This window comes from Lithobates pipiens, unplaced genomic scaffold, assembly GCF_037356315.1.
Source record: "Lithobates pipiens isolate NorthernLeopardFrog02 unplaced genomic scaffold, aLitPip1_a1.2 Scaffold_22, whole genome shotgun sequence".
Taxonomy (NCBI): Eukaryota; Metazoa; Chordata; class Amphibia; order Anura; family Ranidae; genus Lithobates; species Lithobates pipiens.
Genome location: NW_027507784.1, coordinates 171553675 through 171577369, shown reverse-complemented (window position 1 = coordinate 171577369; position 23695 = coordinate 171553675). Strand labels below are relative to the sequence as shown.

The 23695-nt window shown below is 43.2% G+C and overlaps 1 protein-coding gene across 1 annotated transcript in view; it reads left to right on the top strand.

Moving 5' to 3' along the window:
• Positions 1-23695, top strand: part of LOC143924363 (aldehyde oxidase 1-like) — a 258253-nt gene that overhangs the window by 56323 nt on the left and 178235 nt on the right. Inside the window, exons 4-6 of the mRNA XM_077448643.1 lie at positions 190-298; positions 686-812; positions 22969-23030. Of these exons, the coding sequence (XP_077304769.1) occupies positions 190-298; positions 686-812; positions 22969-23030 (298 nt within the window). The remainder of the gene's footprint in view (positions 1-189; positions 299-685; positions 813-22968; positions 23031-23695) is intronic.

The following is a 23695-nucleotide window of genomic DNA, read 5'->3' as shown; positions in this document are numbered from 1 at the left end:
CTTTATCAGTAGCTGTGGTTGGTCGCGGATATATCTCATATGGGTAATAAAATATATTTTTCTATTTTATTTATATTGTTCTATTTTAACACTGCATCTTAATTATAAGCACTAAAGTTATTAAAGTAATTAAAGTTATGATAGTCTTCAGTGAAAGAAGATATATTTCAGTCCTTTACAAATCTGTAGACACTATCCAGCTACCGCCTGTCTGCTGCCCATTTGTTCCCTGCACTTGATGGCTGTTACCACAACAGAAGGAATTGGCAATTCGTTTACAAGGCTTCATCCAGTCCAGGTAAGTGTCGTTACTACTGTTGAGGTATGTTTTCTCTTAAAGTGGTTGTATAATCAATTTTGGGACTTTAACCTACAGGAAAGCCTATAATAACCCTATAATACTGTATTAAATGTAGCTAGTAGAGGCAGTACAATAATTCAGTGTGAGGAAAAACAAGTGCTCCACTGTTTCTGATTCAGATTTGGAGGGGGGAGGGGGTGCAAGTGTGTCAGGTGTTTGTGATGGTGTGTGGGGTTTATTATATATTATTATTATTATATTATTATTATTTATTTAATTATTTTTTGCAGCTTGTACTATTAGCAAGCAGAACTACACCTCTTGGAAATTATCTCTTAGCGTGTTGCTGTTATATCTGACTGAATGTGCTGTCCTCATTTTTAGGAGAGGTTAGCAAAAGCTCATGGCTCCCAGTGTGGGTTTTGTAGCCCTGGAATGGTGATGTCCATGTACACATTACTAAGAAACAATCCAGAGCCCAGCATGGAAGATATTTTGTCCAGCCTATCTGGTAGGTGCTCTGTAATTCCATTCTATAAAATGAATAACATTGTGGTTGTTATTTTGAAGAACATTCAGGGCAACCAAATGTTTGTGTTAATGCTGTATTAAGAGGGCACGGTTGCACTCCTGTTTTTTAAATATTATTTATCTGAAATTTCTAATCAATTGATATATCCATAATTTTGGGAATGTTACAAATATTGGAAAACCTGGTAGAAATATAGCATTTTGTGGATTGCGAACAAGTCAGATTTTTTATGGTGATGTTCTACAAGTTACTTTCTCTTTAGTTATTCTTTTGGTAGTATGATATGTCCATTGTATTTCATTTTAATTTACAAAGGGTTAAAAAAAGCAACCAGATTAAAAAGGCTGGAGACCTTCCCCTTGAAATAACCTCTTATACATCCAGTATGGTAAAATTATACTGCTTTGTTTGCACATAGTCTCAATTAGGGATGAGTTAAACACCCTCCGGTTCGGTTTGCCCCAGAACCTGCAAACGAACCAAAAATTTGCGTGAACTTTAGAACCCGTTAAAGTCAATGGGACTCGAACGTTCGAACTCAAAAGTGCTAATTTTAAAGGCTAATATGCAAGTTATTGTCCTAAAAAGGGTTTGGGGACCGGGTCCTGCTCCAGGGGAATGTATCAATGCAAAAAAAGTTTTAAAAACGGAATTATTTTTGGGAGCAGTGATTTTAATGATTCTTAAAGTGAAAAAAAAGTGAAATATTCTTTTAAATACCGTAACTGGGGGGTGTCTATAGTATGCCTGTAAAGTGGCGTGTGTTTCCCGTGCTTAGAACAGTCCCTGCACAAAATGACATTTTTAAAGGAATAAAAGTAATTTAAAACTGCTTGCGGCTTTAATGTAATGTCTGGTCCTGGCAATATGGATGAAAATCAGTGAGACAAACGGCCCCCATATATATACTCTGAACAGCAGTATACAGGCAGTGCAAACAAGACAGGGACTGTAGGTGTGTTGTTAAGTAGAATCTGTTTGTAATTTTGAACGGGTACATTTTTAAAGTGTAGCTCCAGTCAAAAAATCTATTTTTAAGCTTTTTGGAAAACATAGGGAAGGGTTATCACCCCTGTAACATTTTTTTTGCTGTCTGTGCACCTCTTCAGAAGATTTCACCTAACTTTCTGTCCCAATGACAAATGTTTTTTTTTTAATTTGGGGGTTTTAGTGAAACAAGGATTGGTGATAAAGCATCAGTGGAGAGGAGACACGTTTTTCCCATATCAACTCTTACAGGAGAGAATTTCCCTTCCTACTGGTAGATTTCATCTCACTTCCTGTTGTCTCTTTGCATTTGCAAGTAGGAGTCGTTTGCAAGTTGGATGTTTGAAAGTAGGGGCCTGCCCTATATGCTCTGCAGAAATTTGGACCTGAGGTGTTGGTGTTGCCATAACACTGTAAGCCCTCACAGTTACTTTTGGTGGGCGCTGGAACGCCCTGTTGTGAACTATTATATCAAGAATTGTAATTACATGCCATTGTTGAACAGTGGTAGAAAAATTGGTCCTTTGGTGATGGTGGTGGTGGTGTTGCTGGGGCCACAACACTGTATGTCCTCACAGTTACTCCTGGTGGGTGCTGGAACGGGCCCTGCTGTAAAATATTATATCAAGAATTGTAATTACATGCACCTGTTGAACAGGGGCAGAAAAATTAGTCCGGTGGTGGTGGTGTTGCCACAACACTGTAAGCCCTCAGTGTTACTCTTGGTGGGCGCAGGAATGGGCCCTGCTGTGAAATATTAGATCAAGAATTGTAATTACATGTCCCTGTTGAACAGGGGCAGAAAAATTGGGCCTTAGGCACTGGTGCCACAACACTGCAACACCTCATGGAAACTCTAGTTGGAGCGCATGAATGAGCCCTGCTGCAAAGTATTGCATCAAAAATTGCAATTACACGCCCCTGTTAAACAGGGGCTGAAAAATTGGGCCTTAGGCACTGGTGCTGGTGCCACAACACTGCAACCCCTCAAGGATATTGTAGTTGAGTGCAGCAATGAGCCCTCCTGCAAAATATTGCATACAAAATTGTAATTACACGCCCCTGGGTGGCGGCGCCCAGAACCAAAAATGTTCTTCCAAGCTATCAGCATGATCATTGAGGAGGAAGAGTATAGTCAATCAGCATAACAGCATCAGCATAGGCAGTCTTGAAGGGATCTGACATTTCAAAAAAAATATTCGGTTACATCAGCATCAGGTGATTCATTTTTATGGAGGTTAGTCGATCAACCGAGTCGGTGGACAGGCGCACCCTGTGATTGGTTATAAAGCCTCCAGCAGCACTGAATGTGCGTTCTGAAAGAACACTGGGTGCAGGGCAGGCCAGTAGCTCTATTGCATACTGTGCAAGCTCTGGCCAGTGATCCATCCTCAAGACCCAGTAACCCAGAGGATTTTTAGTGGGAAAGGTGTCCAAGTCTGATCTTGCCCCTAGGTATTCCTGCACCATGTAAATCAGACGCTGGCGGTGGTTGCTGGAACCGATCATACCTTGGGGCTGCGGACTAAAAAATTGTCTGAACGCATCGGTCAGACGGCCACCTTCTCCACTGCTCCTTTTGTGACTGACAGAAGCCTCAGCAACATGTTGTCCAGGACCAGGAATTTGTAACCTCCCAGGCTCTGGGAACATGTTGCACAGACCTTTCTGCAAGGCATCCCAAAGATGTTTCATCTTCTGCTCCCTCTGCGATGGCAAGATAAGGTCCGCATCCTTACCCTTGTAACGTGGATCAAGGAGGGTTGCAAGCCAGTAATGATCCCTCTCTTTGATCCGACGAATACGAGGATCCTTCCACAGGCTTTGCAGGATTGGGAGGCCATGCAGCGTAGTTTAGCTGAGGCATTTGGTCCGGAGTCCTCTGGGTCACTAAGGACGACATGATCCGCAGCAACCTCCTCCCAGCCACGTACAAGTCCATGGGTTTCTTGGGACTGTAATTGATCCCTTAAAGACTGCTGCTGATGCTGAGTGCTAGGCTCCACCTCCATGCTGACACAATCCTCCTCTTCCTCGTCCTCCTCATCCTCTTCCTGTGTGATCAGCAGGCCAGCAAGAACACTGTCTGGATAAAGGGGGCCTTGAGCGGTAAGTCTGTTCTGCCTCAAGTGCCCTGTCCATTATTCCACGCAGCGTGTGCTCCAACAGGTGGACAAGAGGGACAGTGTCACTGATGCATGCATTGTCACTGCTCACCATCCTCGTGGCCTCCTCAAATCGTGACAGGACAGTGCATGCATCCCTGATCATGGCCCACTGGTGTGGGGAACAAAAAACAAGCTCCCCTGACCCTGTCCTGGTGCCATAGTCGCACAGGTACTCATTTATGGCCCTCTGCTGTGTGTGCAGCCACTGCAGCATGGCCAATGTTGAGTTTCACCTGGTGGGCATGTCACAGATTAGGCAATTCTTGGGCAGGTTAAATTCCCTTTGGATGTCAGCCAGCCGAGCACTGGCATTATATGACCAGCGGAAATGCACACAGACTTTCCTGGCCTGCCTCCGGAAATCCTGTAAGCCCAGGTACCTGCCCAAGAACCGCTGCACTACCATTCCATTCCTGGCTTAAGCTGGCGTGGCGTCAACCACCTCTCAGCCTGCCCCTGCAGAGCTGACAGTATATTTGCCCCAGTATGGTTCCTGTCCCCCAAGCACACCAGCCCAAGCACCGTATGGCATCTTTTTGCCTGCATACTTGCGTAGCCCCTTGAATGCCTACAGAGCACCGCTTGTTCCGAGGACAAAGCACAGGAAGAGGCCATGGAGGAAGAAGAAGGGGAGGGGGTGGAGGAGAGAGGTGTGTCAGAATCACCAGTAGTAGCATTTTGAAGGTGTGTTGGCGGAACAACCTCCAACACTTCTGCACCTTCCTGCATCCTTCCCAGCTGCCAGCAGAGTCACCCAATGCGCAGTGAAAAATAGGTAACGTCTCTGTCAATGCCTGCTGGACCATGAGTCAGCGGTAATATGCACCTTACCGCTGACCACCCTGTCCAGCGAGGCATGGACATTGCCTTCCATATGCCGGTAGAGAGCAGGAATCGCCTTCTGTGTGAAAAAGTGGTGCTTGGGAATCTGCCACTGAGGAACCGCACATTCCACAAACTCACGGAAGGGGGCCAAGTCTACCAACTGAAAAGGCAGCAGTTGAGGTGCTAGCAATTTACCCAAGCTAACATTTATCCACTGGGCATGTGGATGGCTAGGAGTGAACTTCTTTCCGCTGTGCAGCAGCTGGGGCAAGGAAATTTGCCTGGTACAATCTGATGTCGGTGTACCGATAGCAGATTGCGTGCAAGTACTTGGCTGTGACACACCTTATTCTACACCTTCATTCCTCTCAGTGCAGGTTTCAGAGAGGACTGAAGGTATAGTGGGGTTTGAGATCCCAGCTGATGAGGAGCAAGGAGAGGTCCGCTTTGCTCTTTGGTGTGGGTCTTTAAAGTATGCTTGCCAACGAACTGCATGGCAGGTCAACATATGTCTGGTCAAGCGGCTGTTGTTTTGGCCACACAAGATACGCTTGAGACATATGTTGCAAATAGCAGTGGTGCAAGCTGATGCACTCGTCTCAAAAAAGGCCCACACCAAAGAACTTTTGGAATAACACGCAGAGACAGCAGCGCCCTGCACATGCGGAGCTCTGCAGTTTTATGCAGTCGGTGTGCTGCCCTTAAGCTGGCCCCTGGAGGGCATCCTGCCTCGTTAGAGATGTGCTTCCTCCTCCTCCTCTCTCCTAGCAGGCACCCTCGTGGAGTCAGTTACCTCATCATCCCCTCCCTCCTCATCACTGGAGCAAACCTGACAGTATGCTGCAGCTGGGGGAACATGACTGCCAGATTGCTGTCCTTCTTGGGCACCCCCTCTCTCTGCGCACACGCTACTGCCTTCCTCTAGCTGGATACCATCATCAGAGCCTTCAAAACGCTGGGCATCCTCCTGGAGCATGTACCCAACACTGTGGTCAAACAGTTCGGGGGACTCCTCAGGAGGATATGATGGGGCTAGGGAAGGAGTGACTGAAGCTATTGAGTCGAGGGAAGAGGCCGCGTTGGCAGCTGCTTTGCCAGACAAAGTATCCTGAGCTTGGGTGAGAGAGGATGAGGAAGATAAGGATGGCTTGATCATCCACTCTACCAAGTCTTTGGCATGTTGCGGCTCAACAAGGCCAGCTGCCGAAAAAAAAGGATGAGCATGTCCAACGGCCACGTGCTGAAGAGGACGCACTGTGTCCATGACCAGAACTGTTGCCTCACGACACAGAGCCTGCTTGCCCTCTTTTATTGGCTCGTGACTGTCTGCCTCTCCTTGTTGGCCTTCCAGACATACTAATGGCCTGCAGGGAGATGTAGCTGCACAAAGCTGGGACCAGGCCCGGACTGGCCATAGGGCAGACCGGGCATTTGCCCGGTGGGCCGGGGCCGCCCAGGGCCTGTTGATGATCAGGCCGCACAGCGGGAGGTAAGCGGCGGCCGCGGCCTGATCGTGGGTGACACAGGCCACGGCCTCCGCTCGCCTACCGCCATACGGCCGTGCCTGTGTCCTGCGGAACTGGCGGCTGCATGGGCTGTGCTGTGTGTCTCTCTCACACACAGCTCAGCCTCAGCGCCCCACTGACAGTTCTGCTCTCCTCCTCCAGCTATGGGCGTCCGCGCGGTGGGGAGAGCTTCAGGCTGCTGTCACTATTCCCCCCCTCGCTCCCCCTCCCCTTCTCACGTCGGCAGCAGGGGAAGAAAAGGCGTTCCTTTTTGGTAGTTTTCCCTCCCTATTGGCCAACACAGAGGGCCAATCAGAAGAAACTAGAGGGGCATCATGGGAAATGTAGTCCCAGAGATACATGGCACCATTGGTCTCAGCAGGGAGCAGACTACAGTCCCCAGCATGCACTCTGCTGGGGTGAAAGAGAAAACCCAGAAACAAGCTGAGGAGTGCTTGTAGCAGCTACTACAGGAGACATGGCAAATGAAACAGAGGACTGTGCTGGGGGAACTAATAGCCCCAGCACAACCAGCCACGCTGCACCGCACCACCAGAGAGAGTGACGCTGCACCGCACCACCAGAGAGAGAGAGTGACGCTGCACCGCACCACCAGAGAGAGAGAGTGACGCTGCACCGCACCACCAGAGAGAGAGAGTGACGCTGCACCGCACCACCAGAGAGAGAGAGTGACACTGCACCGCACCACCAGAGAGAGAGCGCGGCGCTGCACCGCACCACCAGAGAGAGAGAGCGACGCTGCACCGCACCACCAGAGAGAGAGAGCGACGCTGCACCGCACCACCAGAGAGAGCGCGACGCTGCACCGCACCACCAGAGAGAGCGCGACGCTGCACCGCACCACCAGAGAGAGCACGACGCTGCACCGCACCACCAGAGAGAGCGCGACGCTGCACCGCACCACCAGAGAGAGCGCGACGCTGCACCGCACCATCAGAGAGAGCGCAACGCTGCACCACACCACCAGAGAGAGCGATGCTGCACCGCACCACCAGAGAGAGCCACGCTGCACCGCACCACCAGAGAGAGCCACCCTGTACCTGCAGCGCCAGAGGTAGCCACCCTGTACCCGCAGCGCCAGAGAGCAGGTGAGTGTCACTGGGCCATGGACACAATAGGAGACAGACAGTACTGGCATGGCCACAATAGGACTGGGACCCTATAATATAAAGGGGACTGCCCCGTAAAAGGGCACTGTAATCATTGCAGTGCCCCTTTTTAGTGCAGTTCCCTTTATATCACAGTGTCGCTGCACATTACAGTGTGGAGGACCAACACCAGCCACCCCCACTAATGTCTACCGAAACCAACCCCCCCCCCCCCCCCTGGTCCCTGGAAAGGCTACTCAATCTAAAATGCCCGGGCCTATTTTTTGTCCCAGTCCGGGCCTGGCTGGGACGTATATATATATATATATATATATATATATATATATATAATACTGCAGCTAGCACAGTCAAATGCCTGCCTGTAGTATTATTAGTATGAGAACACCGGCAATTGTATTCAGGTAAGCTTTAGGTGCACACTGTGCAAAGGACACTAAAACAAAATACTGCAGCTCCCTGCCTGTATTTGTATGAGAACGCCAGCAATTGTATTCAGGTAAAGCTTTAGGTGCACACTGTGCAAAGGACACTAAAACAAAATACTGCAGCTCCCTGCCTGTATTTGTATGAGAACACCGGCAATTGTATTTAGGTAAAGCTTTAGGTGCACACTGTGCAAAATTACACTAAAACAAAACACTGCAGCTCCCTGCCTGTATTTGTATGAGAACGCCAGCAATTGTATTCAGGTAAAGCTTTAGGTGCACACTGTGCAAAGGACCCTAGAACAAAATACTGCAGCTCCCTGCCTGTATTTGTATTAGAACGCCGGCAGTTGTATTCAGGTAAAGCTTTAGGTGCACACTGTGCAAAGGACACTAAAACTAAATACTGCAGCTCCCTGCCTGTGTTTGTATGAGAACACTGGCAATTGTATTCAGGTAAAGCTTTAGGTGCACACTGTGCAAAGGACACTAAAACAAAATACTGCAGCTCCCTGCCTGTATTTGTATGAGAATGCCAGCAATTGTATTCAGGTAAAGCTTTAGGTGCACACTGTGCAAAGGACACTAAAACAAAATACTGCAGCTCCCTGCCTGTATTTGTATGATAATGCCAGCAATTGTATTCAGGTAAAGCTTTAGGTGCACACTGTGCATAGGACACTAAAACAAAATACTGCCATAGACTGAGTATAGCCTCAGATACAAAATATACGTAATACATATAACAGTACCATCATCCCAATTGATAATTGTCAAGAATTGGGAATTCTAAGGATATCGGGGCAGTTGCTGAGGCTGCTCCCTTGATATCCACACCCAAAAATGTTTGTTGAGGGGACTATTGCGGTACTAAATAAATAATTCATAGAAGACTTTGTTATAAAAAATTACAAATAATTTAATAAAGGCAAAAAAATTTAATCCATCAAAACTTCCATATTGCTAAAATCATCCACTTGAATTTGGTAAGGTTCGGAATTCGCTGAACGGGCAAACAGACGATGTCCGAGTCAAACATGGGTTTGACTTGAACATGTAGCTCATCCCTAGTCTCAATGTGTGGATTTTGTTATATTATGTTTCTCTTGCTAATCTTTAAGAACTATATTTTGCAGTAATTCAATCATCTTAAATTGTATATTAAATGCAGGTGCTCACTGGATTTTGTAAACTGTTGGAATTATGTGATACCTGTTTCCCTGTTCCACATAATCCAATTTATTGCTGCCTTCTCACATAAAATGTCAACACCATCAATTAAATGCTTTATGAACCCCCCCCCCCCCCTCAAAATGGCTCGTGCTTTTTCAAGAGCTGGAGGTACTCTGGTCATAATTGGAGTTAAACCTTAATTGTACATGCAGAGAATATTCCATACTTGAATAGTATTTTAGGCACTACTGTTGTCCACCAACCTACCAAACTCTCTTTTGTCTATAATCTGGGATCCTGGAATATGCCAGTTTATTCAGATGGAACACATCCCAAGAGTTCTTTGCTGCTTCACATACAAAAATCATATTGTAAAAAAGGCAGCCCTAACTACTACCTTGCTAGATTGAATGTGAGCAGTGATGCAGGAAGCTGCATTCTTCAGGAAGTACACTTTACTACCTTTCTAGCCCTTACAGAGGATTGTGTGTGCTTATGCTAATGGTGGTTGAGAGCTCAGATCAGGGTAAATTGAGTGAACTTTATGACTTTAACGAGGTTTAAGTATTTGGTGGATATACTTAGTAGCTGTTTAGTTCCTGAACCGCTCTGCAAGTGTAGGATCACATGAGACCCAGTCTTTACCATAACCTCTTAAGGAATTGCATGAAAAAATAACTCCTTTGTTTGCCCAGTTGAGGGCTGTGCCACATCAGTTAGAGAAATGTGAAGGAGAAAGGGTAGCAAATTGGATAATGAAGACAACAGAACAGTTTGAACAATGAGCCAAAATTAGATTAAAAACCACAATCTAAGGTCAAACCCATGTCAAGGGGAGACTGAGTAAGGAAATAGCCAAATTCAGCAACAGATTGAGAGAAGATCAAACCTGAGAGCAAGAAAAGCCTTCTTAAGGTCCAGTCCAGATAGTCACAACAGGAAACCCTGTGGGTCAGGGTACAAGAAGTACAACATGCCCTGACACTGTCAAAGAGGCTTTGGCCTTTTCTAGTTGTTTTGCGATGTAGGTGCAAGTAAGATGGCACACTGTGACCCAGCCAAATTCCTGCAACTGCTCATGTGCTAAGTTCAGAGAGACTTCACCATGGCTCAGTGATGAAATTTCCTGTAATTGCTTTGCAACTTTAGACTTTTTCTGTTCAGATCAGAGAGGGCGCTGCTTCAGGTTTGGCTGCTGTCAGCAGATGTAGTTACCCTCCGGTAAGTTCCCAGCAGGTTACTAGAAGAAAAACCTGCCAATAGAAGAAGCAGCAGATGAATAATTTGGCCTCATTGTTTTGCTTTAGTCTATTAAGGTTACTTTGCGTTATATGCAAGGAAGCTTAGACCTCTACAGTATATTAATGTATTTTCACTAAGTGAAAAATGCTGTACATACAAAACGATTACAATTATAGGAATACAATACAAGACTGATAGCTATACATTTAACAAGCAAAAATGCTATCTACTTCCCAGCAAATAACCAGAAACGATGGTCAGTAAACAGTAGAAATACTGTTATACCTTGTATACACGGTCGGACATTCCGACCACAAAATCTGTCGTATTTTTTCCGACGGATTTTGTCTGAAATTTGTGTTGCATTCACACGGCCGGACAAAGTTGTCGGAAAATCCGATCGTTCGGAACACGGTGATGTGTATCCTTCAGGTCTGGTATGGATATTAAGGGGAACCCCATGCCAAAATTTATTTTAAACAATTTATTGTAGCCGCGAGTAGTTTTAAATGACTTTTTTCCTTTAGAAATTTCATTTTGCTGTCAGACTGTTCTTAACACGGGAAACACGCGCCACTTTACAGGCATATTATAGACACCCCCAGGTATGAAATTTAAAGGAATATTACACTTTTATTGTTTCACTTTAAGCATTATTAAAATCGCTGCTCCCGAAAAAACTTTTTTTAAACTTTTTTTTGCATTGATACATGTCCCCTGGGGCAGGACCCAGGTCCCCAAACACTTTTTATGACAATACCATGCATATAAGCCTTTAAAATGAGCACTTTTGATTTCTCCCATAGACTTTTCTAAAATTGTTCGCTGTTCGGCAAACAGCCAATATTCGAGTCGAACATGAGTTCGACTCGAACATAAAGCTCATCCCTGTTGACCGCTGTTATAGAACAATAGACTGATCCAACTGTCAACTGAAATACAACAATGAATTTTATGTTACCATTGTAAAAAGGGGGAGAAAGAAGTGGGACTTTAAATGCAGCATGCAGCTGCAAAAAATACAATGGTCAATGTATATTATGATATTTATTAATTCATATAAATCTGCATGTAACAAGGTACAAAACAGTAATTAATAGTAGTGGTTAGTGTCCCATTAAAATTTATATATATATATATATATATATATATATATATATATACACATATTTTATGATAACACAATACAATTGTGGATGGTTGTGAATATGTAAGCTCCAAACTCTCTAATCCACATCAATAATAATTAGATAAAGTAGTAATATAGTAACAATTACATATGAGATCCCGTAAACACATGATAATTATGAAGAATAATTGAATATAGAATCTTGTAAACACATAACAGATTACATTTTGTGGATTTTTGTTCTTCTTGTGTAAATCTGAAATACAATACATACATTCCCACATAAACGGCATCTGTCAAAGGAAAAAGTGCAGAAGATGGGATGGGAGAGTCCCTCTATGTTGCCTACAAATTTGCTGTGCATTGAAGGTGTGGTCGTGAGAACTGGGAGCCCACGGGGGCATCATTTCCAGGAACTGTGGCAGTGTGGTCCTTGACTGCAAACCAAAACAACATCCAACGTGGACAAGTATCCATGGAATTGTGATCCCCATATGGCCAGGGGTATTGTCCAAAACCGTCTCTAGAGGGCTTCTGTGAAAAGTATTAAAAATGTATAAATCCATAGTGTACAGTGTAACCCATTATTCATAATTAGAGCAGGGTGAGTACAAGTATACTAGAAGTGACACCAGTGAAACGAAACCCAAATCGAAAAAAGTAAGATGCATGGAATGGTGAGGTAAAAGGTGAAGGAATAAACCACCTACAAAGCTGGATAGATAAAATAACAAAAAAAGCTAATGACAGAATATATAAACCAAAGTAATACCTATTAATGAAAAAACTCAAGATACACTATTAATGGCCTCCCCTCTAGTATATCATCACAGCGCTCAAACACCCCCCTCTCCCCAGCTGCCACTTAAATAATTGAATATATCTCTCAGAAGGTGAAAAAAAGAACCACTAACAATAACAGTACAAAAATCACCTTGTGGCGCTACACAAAAAACACTGCTTAATAACAGTGTACTACAATGTCCAAAACTAAACTACGTGAAAATTATAAACGCATGTGCATAAATACAGTACAATAAACATTAGAGTAAATTGTGATTAAATAGCAATCAAAAATCGCATATAAGTGATAAAGTGAATATGTGACAGAACATAAATAGAGCAAATAAATAAAATAAACAAAATATTTTCTGCTGCAAATAGTGCTCTAATAACGATGTGCAGTCCCAAAATTTTTTTTTCAAAAATTCGATATTCAATCAGACAGAATTATTGTCTAATTAAAAATAATAAAAGTGATGGTAGCATTAGTTCAAAAACTCCTTTTCCAGTGAAAGTTCTATAGCAAAGTGTCCATAAAACGAAAAGCCTCCACCGCACCCTTGGTGTTCGTGGCCCCCCTTGTTTAGAACACTCACCAACAGTATATATGATGATAACTGTTTCTCCAGCCAACTCTTGTGACAGACTTCGCAGCAGAGGGTAATGAATTAATATCTCAGAGTTACCTCAGGGAGACAAAAGAGACTTCCCATAGTGCAAAATTGCAAAGCTATTTTTAATCTCAATAAAACAATCGATAAAATCACACTCACATGGATCAAATTAAAAGCAGGCACTTCAGATAGACATTCCACTTATCAATCAGGAGATCCTTCACTCATAGGCATTGGTGAGCACACTGGAAGCAAGCTAAGTTGATATCAAAAAGCACCGTCTCTATATAAGGTAGCTGTGCTGTACCTTTTACTGTGTGTGCTGGTCGCCGTATAGCCACGCCCGACATGTTTCGTCCAATAGACTTCCTCATGGGTTTGGCTATCCAGCTGTCACAACCCCCCTTTTATTTAAAATCACAAGCGACCAGTCCCTCCCAGTAAAGGTAATCCCTCCCCCTATACTATCCAATTGGTTATTAGGCTCTTCCGGTGGGTGGTTAATGGTTAATTTCTCCCCAGCTCCTCCCCATCTCTGTGTACAGAAACACTCATCATTCCCCCACACACTGCTCTCAGCCAGATCAGGAAAGTGAATAATCGGCTGATCACCGCACACATCCAGAGAGGCTCACCCACCCAACCTTCCGATTGCTCTCCTCTTCATCTCCCTCATCACCGCAGTAATGGATGGTTTATTTCGTCCACGCGCATGCACGGACTTCCGGGGAAGCCCGTTCACTTCGCCAGCTGATTGGCTGTGACTGGGCGCCGCCGTCATCATGCTTGCGCTAGCGTGCTCCCCCTGGACCGCCCACTCCTCCCACAACATCTTACTACACCCGGGATTCACTAATAGATTGCGCAGGCGCCGATCACTGCAAAGCCTAATGGCGAGAAGAACACAGTCTCCTCCCCATCGGCAACCTCCTCCAATCAGAATCACCAGTGGACGAATCAGGGGGAGATCAGCGGTCACATCCAATCCTACTTAGTAGCACAGTTGCTCTATTCATCCCAAATAAAGCAATGTCTTTGCACACGCCATTCACGTCAATGCCAACGCCAATGCCTTAGCACCCTAACGATGCTCTCAACCTCAACTCCACAAACAGAAATAAGCTCCTATGGTGAGGCTGATCCCTCATACAAAAATGTGTACATAAAACAAAATGTGTGTGCACAGAGTCTTTAAGTGTTTGTATGGACAAGTGACAACTATGAAATACCATAAAGTAGAATAATCGGGCAGCGGAGGAGATCACACAAAGGATTACAAACAATGTGTATTTACCCCCACTACTTTAGAGGGGATGTTCAATGTCCTATCTGTCTTCTCGAGTAGACCACATCAGTTGATCTTCTATCGGAGGTTTATTGATGATGTCTTGCTTATTTGGTTGGGCACTGAGCTAACTGTTAAAATGTTCGCGGAAAAATTGAACTCCAACCTTAACAATATAAGATTGGACTTCAATATCAGTCCCATTTCTGTTAATTTTTTGGACCTCACTATAGAAAGAGACAGGGATCATTTGAAGACGACAGTATTCTTTAAAACCACGGACCGGAATAGTGACCTGTCCACGAGGAGTGGACATCACCCCTCGTGGATAAGGAATATCCCGAAAGGCCAGTTTCTGAGAGTTCGCCGCAACTGCACCACAGATATGGACTTTGTGACCCAGTCTGGTGTATTGAAGGAGAGATTTCTACAGAAGGGATATAATTGCACCCGCCTTGATAAAGTAATAGAGGAAGTGGGAAATATCCCTAGGGAGATATGTCTGCAAGACCAGATAAGAAGTAGTGATCAGACACAGCATCAGTTCAAATTCTTATCAGGTTTTCATCACCAATATAGGGACATAGAATCTATTTTTGCTAAGCATTGGCATATTTTGGGCAGGGATAAATACCTGGGCGCGGTTTTACCAACTGCTCCCAGGTTTATCTATAGAAGAGCTCCCAATATTGGTGATAAGATCGTTAAGAAGATATTAGATCCGCCGATAAGAGTTACTATCTCTGGGGATTTAAAAGGATTTTTTTCATGTAGAAAATGTATTTGCTGCAGAACCGTTTTAAAGATTAATAGGGGCATAACCTCAGTGACCAACGGGGTTGGTGAATCTTTCAAAATAGAGGAGTTTATGACCTGCAACACGACCTTTGTGGTATACATGCTGTGGTGTCCATGTAGGCTCTATTATGTGGGACGCACTAAAAGGCAATTGAAGGTCCGTATTTCGGAGCACCTTGCTAATATATACGGAAGGGGTACAAGTACCATAGTGTGTCTATGCACTTCAAAGAGTGCCATCAGCAGGATCCATCCCTTTTACAGTTCTGCGGCATTGATCAGGTTCACCATTCTTGGAGGGGCTCAAACCGGATCAGAGACTTGTCACAAAGGGAAACGAGGTGGATATTTTTGATGAGGAGCTTGACACCAACGGGCATGAATATCGAGCTGGATGTCAATAGCTTCATCAATAACTCCTGACACTATTTGTCATTGATGAGGTTGTCCGCTTCGTTTTCCTTTTTCTTGCTTAGAGGGCAGTATTGTGAATATGACCTGACTATAAGCAATTAGAATCTTAGCTAGGAAGATAGCTCTTGGACGCATCTTGGGGAATATTTTGATTTTTTTTATTTTTTTCATTTTTATTCTTATATGTTTGATCTAAAAAAAATTTTTTTTAGGATTGCATGTGTGTATTTGGAGGTACACCGTGACACCAATCATCATATTTTGGTGTCTTTTATAATGAATGTTGTTTGTCCATGTATCTCATGTTGAAATGAGGAGATGGGTTTGAGAAAAGCAGTTTATACGAGAGTTATTACTTTGATTTTTACTTATTTTTAGTGTGTCTGTAGATTAGGAGAAGTTTTATAATGTTATGTGAACTCCTGGGCATTGGTCGCATAAGGATATGCTAGCAGGTTGTTCAATAATAAGGGAGACATTGAACATCCCCTCTAAAGTAGTGGGGGTAAATACACATTGTTTGTAATCCTTTGTGTGATCTCCTCCGCTGCCCGATTATTCTACTTTATGGTATTTCATAGTTGTCACTTGTCCATACAAACACTTAAAGACTCTGTGCACACACATTTTGTTTTATGTACACATTTTTGTATGAGGGATCAGCCTCACCATAGGTGCTTATTTCTGTTTGTGGAGTTGAGGTTGAGAGCATCGTTAGGGTGCTAAGGCATTGGCGTTGGCATTGACGTGAATGGCGTGTGCAAAGACATTGCTTTATTTGGGATGAATAGAGCAACTGTGCTACTAAGTAGGATTGGATGTGACCGCTGATCTCCCCCTGATTCGTCCACTGGTGATTCTGATTGGAGGAGGTTGCCGATGGGGAGGAGACTGTTTTCTTCTCGCCATGAGGCTTTGCAGTGATCGGCGCCTGCGCAATCTATTAGTGAATCCCGGGTGTAGTAAGATGTCGTGGGAGGAGTGGGCGGTCCGGGGGGAGCACGCTAGCGCAATCGTGATGACGGCGGCGCACAGTCACAGCCAATCAGCTGGCGAAGTGAACGGGCTTCCCCGGAAGTCCGCGCATGCGCGTGGACGAAATAAACCATCCATTACTGCGGTGATGAGGGAGATGAAGAGGAGAGTAATCGGAAGGTTGGGTGGGTGAGCCTCTCTGGATGTGTGCGGTGATCAGCCGATTATTCACTTTCCTGATCTGGCTGAGAGCAGTGTGTGGGGGAATGATGAGTGTTTCTGTACACAGAGATGGGGAGGAGCTGGGGAGAAATTAACCATTAACCACCCACCGGAAGAGCCTAATAACCAATTGGATAGTATAGGGGGGAGGGATTACCTTTACTGGGAGGGACTGGTCGCTTGTGATTTTAAATAAAAGGGGGGTTGTGACAGCTGGATAGCCAAACCCATGAGGAAGTCTATTGGACGAAACATGTCGGGGCGTGGCTATACGGCGACCAGCACACACAGTAAAAGGTACAGCACAGCTACCTTATATAGAGACGGTGCTTTTTGATATCAACTTAGCTTGCTTCCAGTGTGCTCACCAATGCCTATGAGTGAAGGATCTCCTGATTGATAAGTGGAATGTCTATCTGAAGTGCCTGCTTTTAATTTGATCCATGTGAGTGTGATTTTATCGATTGTTTTATTGAGATTAAAAATAGCTTTGCAATTTTGCACTATGGGAAGTCTCTTTTGTCTCCCTGAGGTAACTCTGAGATATTAATTCATTACCCTCTGCTGCGAAGTCTGTCACAAGAGTTGGCTGGAGAAACAGTTATCATCTGTATAAGCGATTTTTGCCCTACACGAGAGTGCTGGGCAATACTGTTGGTGAGTGTTCTAAACAAGGGGGGCCACGAACACCAAGGGTGCGGTGGAGGCTTTTCGTTTTATGGACACTTTGCTATAGAACTTTCACTGGAAAAGGAGTTTTTGAACTAATGCTACCATCACTTTTATTATTTTTAATTAGACAATAATTCTGTCTGATTGAATATCGAATTTTTGAAAAAAATTTTTTGGGACTGCACATCGTTTTTAGAGCACTATTTGCAGCAGAAAATATTTTGTTTATTTTATTTATTTGCTCTATTTATGTTCTGTCACATATTCACTTTATCACTTAAATGCGATTTTTGATTGCTATTTAATCACAATTTACTCTAATGTTTATTGTACTGTATTTATGCACATGCGTTTATAATTTTCACGTAGTTTAGTTTTGGACATTGTAGTACACTGTTAATTAGCAGTGTTTTTTGTGTAGCGCCACAAGGTGATTTTTGTATTGTTATTGTTAGTGGTTCTTTTTTTCACCTTCTGAGAGATATAATACCTATTAATGGGATGTGAAAATCATGATCCACAGTGGTGCATAGTGTCCATTGGAAAGAGAACCAGACAGAGATCCTGGGCCACCTGGCAATAAGCTTATATGGGCGCAACCACAGCACACCCCCAACATCACGCAGCTTTCAGAAAGAGAGGGAGGCGCCATCACTTGAAAGGCTAAGCCACCCGGCAAATGGCGCCAAGACCAGCCTCTCATATTGCCAGTGGATGTATAAAGAACGCTGGCATTGTGGTGCCACACGGAGTGACGACACACATCAGGTGCAATGGGCGTGGCATCGATGTGCAAAGCAAGGGCATCTGCCCACCCCACATCAAATGTGAACAAAGGAGGGGGGGAAAGCCCATGGGGCACATCACAGTTCCCGGCACAGAAGAAAACCCAGACCAGCTCACACAGCCCAGACCACTTTAGTGCCAACAAGCAGAGCATTAACAATTAGCTATAATGTTACCATTGTATACAGCGGCATTTGTTTTCAGAAGTCCACTCAAACATCCTGACCTCAACCCGACAGAAGATCTTTGGGATGAAGTAGAGAGGAGACTGCAAGCCGAGCCAGGCCTTCTCGTCCAATATCAGTACCTGACCTCACAAATGCGCTTCTAGGAGAATGGTCAAACATTCCCATAGACACACTCCTAAACCATGTGAACAGTCTTCCCAGAATAATTAAAGCTGTTATAGCTGCAAAGGGTGGGCAAACTCAATATTGAACCCTACGGAAAAAAAAAACTCGAATGGCATTAAATTTCACGTGCGTGTAAAGGAAGGTGTCCCAATACTTTACAAATGCTATTCATTTGCAAATTTCCTTGAAAATACCAAATGCCCATTAACTAGCCTATACAACCCAAAGAATATCTGCTAAAGTCAGCTCAAAACCAGCCATGTGCAAAAGTCCCATCGATAACCCAATAAAATGTTCTTCTTGCCATTTAAGGGATACTTTGTGTGAACAAAATATTTTAAAAACCTTAATCAAATTTTGCTTGTAAGATCTGTGCTTTGTTAAATTGGATGTGTCAGCGCTTTTTAAAATAACCTTTTTTTTTATTATCAACTTAGAATTTGGTTCTAATTTTGCAAGGCAATGAGGCTTATTTACGAAAGAAGTTGAAAATCTTTACTCAATAAATTGTAGTTTTGTCCACTTTTTACTTTTCCAGACATATGAAAAGCAAATTCCTGTTTATTTTATCTGCGCATGACTGCGTTTTCAAAGTGAAGACACCTACCATTTTATTGTATGAAGATTCTCAACAACTTTGGTGGATAAGCCTTGCTGTGTAAAATATGCATAACTTTATACAAGTATACCCGTGAGCTTGTTTCGGTATACTAATGTTCACAATCTATTTAAACAATAATAATGTGCCACTTGCATGATGAACAATGCCAAAATATTGTATACTGAATGTTTCTGCAACTGAAAAAATAAAAAAATAAACTTGCATAGCTGGGCATAGCTGGACTGTATGCAAAAATGTAACACCGCATTCCACAAGGTCTTTCTTCAACATCCCATTCTGCATACATACCACCACAGATTTTCAGAATATCTGTGTACAAAGAGCTCTGAGACTACAAACCAACCTCCTCAGGGTCTTTTACAGACTGACCCTAAATGATGAAATGGAGCCCTAACCACACTCCACCACTCCACGAGGATAACACCACTTGTACTGAGAGAACTGCTGTCTTTTTGCAGAAATCTACAATCCATGCTGATGACCAACAAAAATAAGATGGGAGGCTCATGAACGCTGGGTGTCTCACTGTACTGGAAACCAAAAAAAAGTGCAACCAAGTTTTATAGTAAACCTTTCTTTACACAAGGGCGACCTACTGTGAGTGCAAAAAAGCCTGTAGCAAAATATACAAGGAAAAAAATTAAGATCTGCTGTCACAGGGAGCTAAAGATGTGTGGCTTAAAGAACACCTAAAAAAGACCCGAGCAACAGACCCAAGTCCAAAGCACAGCAACCCGACAAAAAACTATTTGTACCCCAGAATCTGGAACAGCCCCAGTTAACTATCACATCAATGAGAGAGAACATAAATAATGTCAAACCAACATACAAAGGGGATGACATTCGCTTAATGAACATCTGTGACTACATATGCCATTGATGATGTAGTAAACCAACTATAGGAGAACCCTATAGAATGGTTGTTGAAAATCTGCTGCATATCACTGTTTATGTCAAAATTTTGCTAGTCCTATGACTGAGCCATTCTTGTTTTATTGGAAAACAGGAACAATAAAACAAGAAATTACATCTCTAACATGTAGTTCCATTGGAAAGAACATTACATTATACAAGAACACTACCTCTTAGTGGTAGAACTAGTAAACACAGTATAATATATGAAAAGGTTAGTTACATTAATTTCTGTATAAACCGCATGCTAATGGCATTGCAGGAAAACTGCTAAGATTTGGAGTACAAACATATCTGTAATCTTTTGGACTCAAAATTGTGTGGTTTACAAATTCCCCTAATTCACGAAAGGGGAAATGCCGACAGGCCTATAATCTTAAAGAATAAACAATTAGGGGTCTACTATACTCAAGCTTCACACACTGTTTATTCTAAATAGATTCAGATGGTAAAATGTGGGAATCATGGGTGAAGTTGTGTGAAACCATTTAAAATGGACCATTTACCGAAAAATCTTTTTAGCACTAAGCTATATTCTTGATACAACATCTCTCCAAATATTTCTACTGTATATACACACAAAAAAAGTATATAAATTTGAAAATATTTTCATCATCAACACCTCGTGTGGCTGATTTGCTGCTGCCAATATGCACAATGGTACAGTATCTCACAAAAGTGAGTACACCCCTCTAACCTTTCTAACTCAAGGTGCAGTAGCTAGACCGGAAAGCAGAGCTACACACTAAAAATTGAGATTTTCCACCTTTGTACCTTGGAGTTATTGAGGAAGTCCCCCATTCGTCTTGATACTCTTCCTGTAAGGTCCTTGAGAACTGCAGAAGAATTCCCCCTATTGAGCCAACGGGGGTGCGTCCTTATAAGGAGGACTCAGTATCTTGTAGGTTTCCTCCCCAAGACCTTTTTTTGTCCCTGGAGTTAACCCTGAGGATTACCTTTTGAACCCAATGGCGGAAGCCATCATGACTGTCTGGAGGTTGATGCCCCTGGCACAGGAGAAGGAGATTTAAAATGAAAATACATTTACTCCTTTTCTTAAATGGCAAAAGTGGTACTTTATCTGCTAGAATTTCCTTGGATATATTACCCAAAACATCCTCAAATAGCTGTTTCACTGCAAAAAGAAAGACTAGCCAGGAGATGTTGCATGGTGCTTAGCGAAGGGCGCAAGGCCTGAAGGATAGAATCTCTCATAGCAACTATTGCAAACATAAAGCTGCCAGATACTGGGCCTGCTGAGCAGGATAACCTTGAACACCTGTTTAAACTGGTATCTCAACGATTACTGTCAGCGTAGGCTGAGACACTCAATCTACCAGAGAAAAAAGTGTTTTTTTATAGGAATTCCAACTTTTTATCCGTTGGATCCCTAAGCATTTGAGCATTGTCTGCCAGACAAGTCAAACTCTTATTCACAGAGGATGTAGGAGCATTAATTGCTGGTATACCCTACTTAGTGAATTTTCTCCACCATAGGATAAAGTGTGAAAACTTTGTAGGAGGGAAAATAATGCTTATCTGGGTAATCCCCTCAGATACAAAAAAGATTTTCCACCAATGAATGGACAGGAAAAGGCATGCACAGCTTGAGGAGGTTTTAGTGAACCCAAACACTCAGTTAAGGGTACATAAATGTGAAGCTGACCATTCAGCAAAAAATTGCACCATCAATCTTAAGATTGAAAAGCTGATTCTCCCACATTTGACACTTCAGAGGAGTGATCAGCCTCACCACGGTCCCCTGATGGAATTCATCTTCTCCTGCCTCTAGTTCCTCAGTTTGAGGGTCCTGGGTAATGGAAGAAAACCTGTCGCATTTTGACCCACACTGGGATGTGATTAAAATTGCTAAAACGTTTTTTTTTTTCAAAACCTATCATGGCTGAGGGAAAAAGATCTTTTTAGTAAACAAACAGGGGCTGCAATGTTGAAAACAGTTGCAAACATTTCGTGGCCCCGATGCTCACTCTCAGGGGAGGATGCCATTTGTAGAGATGAGTAGGCCTTGAGACTCTTTTAGCTCTTTCTTGGGGGTGTTCCAACCCCCTCTTCTGACCTTAGCCTGATGCACAAAGCAGAGGTACTATCAGAAGAAATCGCATCCACTGCTTGAGCAATAGTCCAGCCACAGCCGCTGCTATTAATGCTCAGCCTGATGCAAATAGTAAATGTGTCAAATAGGAAATGCCTGTGTCTCCAACCTCTTTCATGCTCCTATTTGCTCTTGTGTCTCTGACAATTTTGCAGCCAGCACAAATGGAGTTTTTTTTTAAAACACACTTCCGCGTTGGAGGACGCAAACGCTGTGCTAAGCTCTGCCCCCACCCCTGCATCATGCCCCCTCCTTTCTCTTTTAAAAAAAAGAGTTTTCCTGTGCAAGCATGGGCCTCCGATCCGACGGGATCGGCTTCAAAGGAGACATTTCATAAGAAAATTTAAAAATTCCTTAGAAAACTCCACTTACCTTTCCCGCTGCAGGGTTTTCTGTGGTAAAACCAACAGATCCAATCTTTATCCTTCATGGTGGGTTCCGTTAACAAACCTTCAGGAACCGTGGACCCTCGGGGAACCCACAATCCTGGACCTGTAATAGCACTCCGGCAGTAAAACTTTATGGCCTTAATACCAAAAGTATGGATCCCGGGTTCCAGCTCTCTAAAAAGAGAAGCATTTACAAGCAATGACCTGGTTTCTTCGGACACAAGGCCCAGGTACCATTCAATTTGGCCCAAAAAAGACACTTTGAATGGATCCGGCTGCATAGCTAGCCCCAGCAAGGATTGCTCCAGTGGAGCTCAGCACAGCACACATTCACTCATGACCAACACCTTAGACACTGGCAAAAAAACTGAGATGCTCCCGGTATGGGAGGGGTTATATAGGGAGGCAACTTCCTGTTTAGGGTGGGCCAGTGTCCAGCACCTGAAGGTGGACTATAACCCACCTAGCAATTACTATGGCTCTGTGTCCCGTGATGTACGTTTAAATAAATCTAATCATAATACCGCCTCGAAGAATGTAATGCTGCTGCAATATAACCTGCTGTATTGTTGTTCAAGGAATAACTATTTATACCTTTCATATTTTGTAATAGGAAACCTTTGTAGATGTACAGGCTACCGACCCATTTTAGATGCTTTCAGAACTTTTGCAAAGGTCTGTATATTTATAAAAAATAATACATTTTTGTTCTGAGATGGAAATTATTTGAACATTAAGATTTGTCAAAGTATTTTTCTCCAAAATATGAAAAATTTTCACAAAAATACAGCACATTCCATTAAAACTGTCTTTAAGTCATTGGTTTGGATTCTGGTATCTTGTGGCTGATTGTTTTTTTCACTTAAAGATTGGCTAGCACAGAATAGTACATTGGATATAGGTTTGAAGAAGTTAAGATTAAGGATTTAGGTTGTCAAGCCTTAGTTCAGGTTATAGTGTACCTAAAATAAAAATGAACCTGGGCTCACTATTAGCCTTGCATTAGGCTGGTTTCTGCATTTACATGGCAGAAATGAAAGTGTGGGAAGTCAAAAAAAATAAACATAAATAAAATCATATGTGGCTGAAGCATCAGTCAGATGCTGATATAGCATAATAAATTGCAAATGTGCAAAATAAATAAACACGTGCACAGAAAATCAGCAAAAAAGCGTAAATGTAGGCTTAACAGTAGCCGTGAATAAAAAATACGGTACGTGAGCTGTGGATCTGTTACTACGAGTTCGGAACGAACAAGGTCCAGAATTGGTAACAATCTCTTTCAATAGGAGTGGACGCAGCCTCTCAAGCATCTGAGTGATTCCTGACATCCATCCATT